Source organism: Calliphora vicina, chromosome 1 (assembly GCF_958450345.1).
Source record: "Calliphora vicina chromosome 1, idCalVici1.1, whole genome shotgun sequence".
In the NCBI taxonomy this organism is placed as follows: domain Eukaryota; kingdom Metazoa; phylum Arthropoda; class Insecta; order Diptera; family Calliphoridae; genus Calliphora; species Calliphora vicina.
Window position 1 is genome coordinate 81,862,902 of NC_088780.1, and position 9,670 is coordinate 81,872,571.

The 9,670-nt window shown below is 36.5% G+C and overlaps 1 protein-coding gene across 1 annotated transcript; it reads right to left on the reverse strand.

Annotated features, from left to right (window-relative positions):
- Window positions 1-9,072: 9,072 nt before the first annotated feature.
- Window positions 9,073-9,489, reverse strand: LOC135951109 (uncharacterized). Its single transcript, XM_065500693.1, has one exon. It carries the CDS (start codon window positions 9,487-9,489, stop codon window positions 9,073-9,075), a length of 417 nt encoding a protein of 138 aa, XP_065356765.1.
- Window positions 9,490-9,670: the final 181 nt, after the last annotated feature.

The following is a 9,670-nucleotide window of genomic DNA, read 5'->3' on the forward strand; positions in this document are numbered from 1 at the left end:
TTAAATTGCAAAAGTAATTTTTTAATGGCAGAATTTTTACAAAAACTTAAAAAATTGCATTTTTCACCTTTTAAATGCACCTCAAAACTTTGAGCGACGAGCGGCACGTCGTATAATCGAGCTCAAATTTCAGCTATCTCAATATCTGGATTTTTAACGATTGTTTACAGCTATATTTTTGTATTCAAATAATTTAAAATAAGCGAAAAGCAGAAAACCATTATTTGACACACAATGATATAATTAACCAGTGGTGTAGTGAGTACAACGTTGACTAGCAATCGGAAGGTTGTGGTTCGACACTTGGCTGCGACTTACTTTTTTGGTTTTGAAAACGACAAAAACGGTACTTATGAAATCCAATATAATTCTTTGTTTAATCGATAAAAAATTTAATTCTAGATCGAATATAAAACGGATAACTTTCGATTTCACGAGACCAATGTACTTTTTCTGTCGTTTTCAAAACCGATTCCGAAAATGATTGGATTCTATGACAATCCTCTCTCCTTCCGTTCTATTAGTTTATTCTATGGTAAGGGTATTCATTTCGAAAAAATGGAAAATTACACTCTCATTTTTTTTAAATTTTTACACAACAAACTCAAGAAAAATATTCCACAAACAATTTTATTTTTTTGTTGAATTTTTTCCTTGTGTTTGTTGTTTAAATATGTAAACAACAAACACAAAAAAAAATTTTTGGAATAGTACTTAATTTTAAACAATTAACAAAACAAAAGTAATAAATACATCAAAACCTTTTTCAAAACGCTTCGTTTTCAAAATAGATTTCCATCTAGGCTTGCCAGATTTGAAATTGTCAAAGAACGTACATCGAAGTTAAAAAAGCAGTACAATTGAGTAAAAAGAAGTAGTTGTTTATTTACAAAATTTATTTAATTCAATAAAAAAAACTAACAAAAAATAGTTCACAACAGTAACAATGAAGAACATAAAAAAAGAGATCATAACTATTTGTATTTAATATAGAAAAAATAACTTAAAGTCTAGACTAAATTTATCTGAATAAAAACTCAAAAACAAATTTTTATTGTTTAATACATCAAAATTAATTTAAAAAATATAATTTTAATGGTATACTTTGATATAAGTACATACATACATATTAGGCCGGGTCGATTTGTATGGACGATTAAAAAGTAAAAAAGAAACGCAATCTACGGAAAATTCTAAGAAAGTTTCCCCAAGAAACCATAGGTATAAAATCAAATCCTATCTTGCGCATTTCGTCTTTTATCAAACAAAAAAAACTATTAAAAAATAATATAAATACTGAAATATCATTGGATAAAAGACGAAATGAGCAGGATAGGATTTGATTTTAGACCTATGGTCTCTTGGGGAAAATTTCTTAGAATTTTCCGTAGAATGCGTTTCTGCTATACGATTTTACGTGAAATCGACCCACCCTAATACATATATACATTTTTAATTTTTGAAAATTATTGACTTTAAAATTTACTGATACATTTCAATAAATTATAAATATTTATCATTTTTTGTATTTGATTAACAATTAAATTTTTACCTTTTTCGGTTTTTAAAAAATAGAAAAACTCAGTACAACTGTATTCAAAGTTTGTTTTTATTATTAACTCGCTTTCCAAATTTTCTATTAAAAGTTTATTTCGTTCCTTCCTCCAAAAATTAAACATTAAACTAAAAATTCGTTCACTGGCTGCATTAGAATGAGGAATTGAAAAGACGAAGCAACAAATCTTTTCAAAATTAGGAAATAATCCACTATTTAAGAATTCTTTCCATTTTTCTTCTGCTGATTTTTCTTTTTCAATGTTTTCAGCAAATGTTTTTATGATATAAATTCGTCAAAAAGTTGATCTAAATCAATATTTTCGATTGAAAATAAAGTAATTATATCCACAAATTCATGAAAAGAAATGTTTGAATTAAGATGGAAAATTTAAAGTTTTTCAAACTTATTATTTTCTAAATTGAAACCACCTTTTATATAAGTACTTATATTCGATAAAAACTGAGCTGATTATTGCAACTGCCACATATACGTCCGGCTAAAAACCCATAGACTTTTCATCCTGCTGTTGTTCAAATTTGTCGTTAAATGATATATTTACCTCTATAAAATTATGGTGAAAGTACAAAAAGGTACAAAAAAGGAAAAAAAAGTACAAAAAGAAGTACAGATACTAAAATGAAGTACATTTGCGTACTTCTTTAGGGATTATGCAGTTAAAAGTACAAAAACCAAAAAAAATACTATTTCCATCACATATCTGTTAGACCTTTGAACTTTTTATCTCATGATATGACCTTTAAGGGTAATTACCAGGGCAAGGATTTCTATGCAAATGCATGTTTGTAGTCAGTAACTCAAAATCACTTTTGACAATTTATCATTCCGAATCGAAGAATTTGCAACAAAATGGCATTGATTTGTTATTGCGTATTTTGTTATAAATGCATATTTTGCGTATTTTTCTTTTAAATGCATGTATTGAGCATATTTTTCCATTTTATTGCATATTTAATTTTCTTTTGGATATATTTTTATATCAGTGTACACTAGGTTGTCCCGAATTTTTTTTTGATTTCGCTAACGCAAGACCTCCTAAAATTTTAAAAATAAAATGAAACTATATCTTTAGGGCCTTACCGATCTTCAAAGTTTTGAAAAGTAGTTATTTTCATGATTATATTTCGCTATCTTATATATAAAAACGACACTACGAATTTGCTGATGCAGTGGAGTTTGTTTTTTTATGGGTTAGAAAGGGTAGGGACTACCCTAATCTGCGACGGGTAGTCATCTTGACGCGATGCAGAGGCTTAAGTGCAAGGAACCATGTAGGCCATACTGGCAGGTATACCCATACCAAAGGACTCATGGTGAGCACGAACCAAGAACTACCCGAGCTAATCTGCGAGCTACTGGCGATCAACAACCAGCAGGAGGAGATTTGGGGAAACCTAAAGAAAGGATGCAAGAATAATAGCATCGAGGTGACTCTGAACTTCAAACCAAGCACATCGAAAGCTGGCTTGGCCGTACCGACAGAAGATCGGTAAAAACCCCTGTTTTGGGAGCTGCTAGTAGAGTTGTGTAGCTCATGAATGACCTAGTTCAATTGAACTATTCACTCAACTGAGCGAAGTGAATCATTCATCATACTGAGCGTTTTCAGCTCAGCACTGAGCGGGTTTGTTTCTTTCAGTACTCATGAAAGAGCTGCACAAGCACATTCATTTGTCATCTACAATGTTTCACATGTTTCACTTTACTCGTCAATTCTGTAACATTATTTCGCTCACTGATATTGAAAAGTGAGTGAGTATTGTGTAAAACAAAAATAAAACGATCATTCGAATTTAGGTTTGTTATGTATGTATATGATCGTATGCTGAGAGAGTATTGCTACAGTTTGTAAGTATATTTCATAAAATAATAATGAAAAAGGGAAATACATAATTGTTATTGTTAAAATAATAATTGTAATTGAAAGTATGTAATTAGTAAAAAAAATACTATTTCAAAAATACATTAGTGGGATTATATCTACCAAAAACATAATTAAAAAAAAATACAAAGTACTGATATTCTTAATTAAATTAGCAATATTATTTGATCCATTTTTTTTAGAAAACATATCTTATGCACTTTTTTACCATACTGCTACATCAACAGAACATTTGTCAACTGCCATGAGCGACCTATCGTGGGTTTTTCGCTGTTTTTTTTGGAATGACATTTTTACGTTATTTTTTATTTCGTAAAACAATGAAATCTTATTCCTTAAATTCAGATATTCTATTTATATATTGTTATATCATAAAATAATTAAGTTAATGTTGATAATATTTTTATAAAAATTGTATCACAAAACTATTTTTCTTTCGTATTTTTAGTAGAAATTTTGTTGATCATATATAATATATAAGTTGTAAAAGTCAGGTAAAAAATATATATTTTGCCAATTGATAAACATTATGTAAATGGGAAAACAACCAAAAAATTGCAACAATATTCATTTTGGTTTAGTTATTGTCACATTTTTATTTTGGATCACAATTATCAGATCATCAAAATATTTTTCCTTTTTCAAATTCCAGTTAACATCTTGAGTTTTTTGGTAAGTTAGTGAATGTTATACTTAACAAATATTGTCTAAACATTTGGTTAGCATCGGAAATTAGAAATAATAAAAAATTAACTCTTTTTTCCGCAAAAATATTAGTTTAAATAAAATACAATTTGATTTTTTAAAATTTTAATCAATTATTTCACGCATAAATCTCTAATTGTCAAAAGACTGTGTGTTTTTACAACTAACAACAGAAATAATTGATTTAATTCACTACAAGTAATTCTCAAAATGAAATGGTCATTATACAACATACTGAGCTAATGAGCTAAAAGAGCGACCTAGTTCATTTCAGTGAGCTGAGCTGAAAAGAGCGGCCACTTCACTGAGCTAATAAACCCAACTCTAGCTGCTAGATTGAAAACTCAGGCTCAGGAGAAATTTTTTGATCGGCTAGGTAATAAACCTGCCGATTCTGGGCTAAATCCATCTTAGCTGACCTGCAGAATCCTCCTCTTGCGTCTAAGGACGCGCCTAAACGGCAACATTCTGAGGAGGAGACACAAGCGCAGAGCCAACAGCCCGAGACGAAACGTCCGAAGCCTCAACGATCGTTTGGCAGATCATTCAGCAAGGTGGCCAAAGGTCATCATCGATCGGAGTGACTCAGACTGCTCCATATCTCACTCAAACTGGTATATGGTACGCAAAAAACTGATGGGAGTGTTCTGGCGAGTTCTCAAGGAGAACCCGGGAGCCCTCCCCCTCTGTGCGACGATGCCGGTTGGTATCGTGGTCGGGTGAAACTGATGGCATGTTCAAACGAGGGATCTGTCCTGCTCTTTGAGCAGGCAATCGCCTTTTTGGATGGCCTTTGGGAAGGAGCTAGACTGGGCGTGGTCTCTGTTGACGAGATACCACGCCGGCCTAGGTCCACTGCCTGTGTTCCCGACGAACCGTCGAAACCGGGGGAAATTCTGGAACTCCTTCGGATCAGAAATCCTGACATCCCATGACTGGATGGTTGCCAGGGTCTCCGAATCCGAAGGTGGATACAGAAGGATCACGGTCATCATGAACCTAGAGCCCCTTGCGCCCCTTCGGAAAAATCTGGGAAAGGTCTACTACGGCTTCGAATCGATCTTTCTTAGAGTTTATCGAGGGGATGATAGGGATAAATCGGTTCTGGATGTCAATGATCCCCGAAGACATGTCTTGCGATGAGACTACTAGTTCTATTGCTTAAGAGGACACCCACTCCAACTCTGAACTGGTGGGTGAATTTTTTGGGCCATTGGACGAGGTAGTTGACGAGGACGCCCTCTTGGACTCGGACTGATTGGGTTGGGCAACATGATATTCTCTCTCGCCTTCTCCCTGGCCCTCCGATCATTAGAGATCGATAGGATGTTGAAATTGCGGTCAACAAACTGACTAATTCGTTCGACAGGGCGATTCAGATTCAAGCAGACTTAGTATCTACAGAGGTAGGAAAAAACCACCTTGGTGGACTTCCGAGATTGCGAGCACTCGTAGAGAGTGTCACAAACTTTTCAGTGAGGCCAAAAGACTGGGTAACTGGTCTGTTTACAAGTCCTCTGTGAATAAATTCAAGAACCTGGTAAGAAACGCGAAACGCAAATCCTGGAGGTCCTTCTGTAGCGGCGTGGAAGGATCTTCTGAGACGAGCCGCTTGCGCAGGATCATCTTCAGCTGCTGTCCCGAGCTACGTTCAGACATCGAGCGGCAGCTGGACTACTAGCGGAAAGGAAACCATAGAGGCTTTGATGGACGCTCATTTCCCTGACAGTGTCCCCCTATCTGAGGATAACACTGCGGAATATTCTGCTGGGCCTTTTGAAGTCACAATTCTCATAAACGAGGCGAGACTGAAATGGGCCCTTATAAATCCCCGGGTCCTGATGGCATCATTCCGGATGATCTGCAACGGAATGAGGATTTAATCATACCCTGGTTGACTCGTATATAATCTGCCTGCTTAGCTTGGTCATATATTCCGGAGTCGTGGACCAGATGTACTGTAGCCTTCATTCCCAAGGGAGGGAAGGCATCTCACACAAGACCCAAGGACTTTAGGCCTATTAGTCTATCGTCCTTCCTCTTGAAAACCATGGAAAGGTGGATGATCTGCACCTTCGTTCATCGATTGATCCGAACCGACTATCCTTATCTCAACATGCCTACATGAAGGGCAGATCTGTTGAGACGGCTTTACATTCGCTTGTGGGATTCGTAGAGAAATCACTCGATCACAAAGAATATGCATTGGTGGCCTTCTTGGATATTGAAGGGTCCTTCAACAATGTGACGCCAGAGACAATTCTTTCGGCTCTAAGCGATCTGGATAAAGATCAGTCTATTATCTGCTTCATAGGTAGACTTCTGACCAATAGAGTCATTATCTCTTCTATGGGAACTGCTACTATTTTTAGATTAGCGAACCGAGGCACTCCACAGGGAGTGGTTTTATCTCCACTCTTGTGGAATTTTGCCATAAATATATTACTGAAATTAGATTCCATGAAGTGCAAAACTGTTGCATATGCAGATGATGTTGCTGTTTCTGGGAAACACATGGACACATTATCACAATGCTAGTGGACTTGGTGTGTATCCTGGGAAAACGGAGCTTGTGTTTTTCTCCAGAAGGTACAAAATCACCTCGTTCCCACTACCGCGCCTTAATGGAGTGGAACTTAAGCTCTCGGATAATGTTAAGTATCTGGGAATTATTCTAGACTCTAAGCTATCCTGGAGCCAGAATATTCATGCGAAAGCATCCAAGGCGTCTATCGCTATCTATGCCTGCAGAAGGGCCATTGGGATTACATGGGGAAAAAGCCCTAGGATCCCGAAATGGATTTTTGATATGGTGGTTAAGCCCATACTAATCAACATCAGTCGACGGCGACTGACCCACGTTCCCTGTACTAGTTCCCTATCAACATTAGAATGGGGATATAACCTAGTACTCTCTTCCCCAACAATACCCGTATTACCAACAGGGCAATGATCGTTCACCTGTGGCACTACACCGATTCCCGACTGTTTTCCGTCATGTCTACTGGCAATTCCTTCCTCAAAGAGTAAATCACTGGCACCAAAATCAACATTCTCAGTACTAGCGATAAGTCTCCTATTTCGTCTAAAATTATTACCAAAATTATCCCTAATCATATATGAGCGATCGTTAATCCTTCTTTCCACCACCCCGTAGTGCCATTCTCTTCCATCCTTCCTAAACATTACTAAATCACCTGAACTCAAAACCGGTAATGACCTTCTGTTTCGATCATAGTAATATTTCTACCTCTCTTTCTTCTTTTTAATTTTTTCTTGAATAACTTCTTCCGCTATATTATTTATGGTTAACAACGAGCCCGATATATTCTTTGCGATAGCCACGCCCTTTTCAGCTAACCTATTGCTTTGTGGATATCGCGGACTTGAAAACTTAAAAAGAATATTGAACTCAGAGGCATAATGATCAAATTCACTGGATCCAAAAGGACTGTTGTCACATCGAATTATAGTCGGAAAACCAATTTTAAAAAATATTTTATTTATCTGTTCAATGATGTGCCTCGATGTCTTGTCAGTCAAGGGTGCCACAGTCAAATAATTCGAGTACACATCGAAAACTACAACATAATCCCGGCCAGCGTATTCAAATAAATCCATCCCCACTATATGAAACGGATACTCTGGTGTTTCATCCTGCATTAGTGGTTCCTTTTGATTATTCCTTCGAAATTTCTCACAAATAGTGCATGACTGAATAACTTCCTTGATTCGACTACTCATTCCAGGCCAATAGTATAATCCCCTTGCCCGCGCTAGTGTTTTCTCAATTCCAAGATGTGGCCCATGTAGCCACCTTATTAACTTTTCCTGCAATTTCGTCGGTATGACGAGTTTTTGATTCAACAGTAACAATCGGTTCTCAACGTGAAGTTCCGCCCTAAATTTATAAAAACTAGTCTCAACATATCTACAAATTCGGTTACAGTCCTCATCCTCCTTCAAAACATTTCGATAATATTCAAAATTTTCCTCTGACAGACAAACTAATTATGTATTATACCTGACAGGCCCTCGAGCTCCTCCTCCCCTAATTGAGCACGATATAAACAGTCAGCCACCAACATCTCCCTTCCGGGTTTGTAAACAACAGTCATCTGAGGGTATTTGAGTAGAAACATGAACATACGTTGAAGACGCATTGTAATATCGTCAATATCACGCCTGACTAATGTTTCCAACGGTTTGTGATCACTTTCAACTGTGAATTCACGCAAACACTATCGCCAGAAGCTCCTTTTCGATCTGAGCCCACTTTTGCTCACTCTTCGTGAGTGTTCGAGATGCAAAAGCGATTGGGTGGCCTTCTTGAATTAGCACACAGCCCAATCCGTTCTTGGAGGCATCAGTCTGAATTCTAACAGGTAACTTTGGGTCATAAATTGCCAAAATAGGCTCTGTAGTGACAATGTTTAATAAATTCTGAAATTCCTCCTCGTGGTCCTTATTCCACTTAAAATCGACGTCAAGCCTTGTCAAGTTTCGCAACCCTGCCGTTATCTTCGACAAATTCGGTACAAATCGCGCTAAATACTTCACTAGCCCTAGAAAACTTAAAACCGCAGCCCTATCCTTTGGCCTTTCCAAGCCTAAAATAGCCTCACAATATTTTCTCCCTGCTTTAATCCTGTTGTATGATATATCATGTCCCATAAACTTTACAGACTCCCTCCTGTATTGAATCTTTTCCGCATTAAACTTGACATTACATTCCCTTGCCCGTTGCATCACTAATTCCAAAATCCTATCATGTTCCGCTAAGTTTGGGGCACAGACCAAAATATCATCAAAATATATATAAACACCCGGAATATCCCCAAATATCTGTACCATAATTCTTTGAAACATTTCCGGCGCACAGTTAAGACCGAAAGGTAAACGATTGTTGTCAAATCAGATGTTTCTCTTTCCAATGAAATGTGCCAGAACCCACTTGTGAGGTCAAATCCTCTATCGTGGGTATAAGAAAATGCTCCCGTTTAATGCATTCATTAAGCGGTCTTGGATCCAGGCAAATGCGTAACTTTCCATTCGCCTTTTCAACAAGTTGCAAATTATTAACCCAATCAGTTGGGTAATCAACCGCTGAAATTATTCCATCCTGAACCATGACATCTAATTCTGTTCTCAACCTATCCATTAATGCCTGAGGTATCCGCTTCCTATAACGTAGCACTGGTTTTGTATTTTCTTTCAAATAAATTTTATATTCATCCAGGAACTTACCAAAACCATGAAACACATCATTGTACTCCTTGACAAACGACTCCTTTGCGTCAGGCAATGCAATCTTGTCTATATCCATCCGCTTAACCAATCCCAATTCAATACAACTGTTCAATCCAAGTATAGGTTCAAATCTATCATCGACAACCAGAAATAATATTATACTTTCGTAGAATATTATTTTGGATTTGGCCAAAAAATGGCCAAATAATTGGGTTTTTTTCGAAAATTTCAAAATTTAAATCGCAGGTACGAAAAAA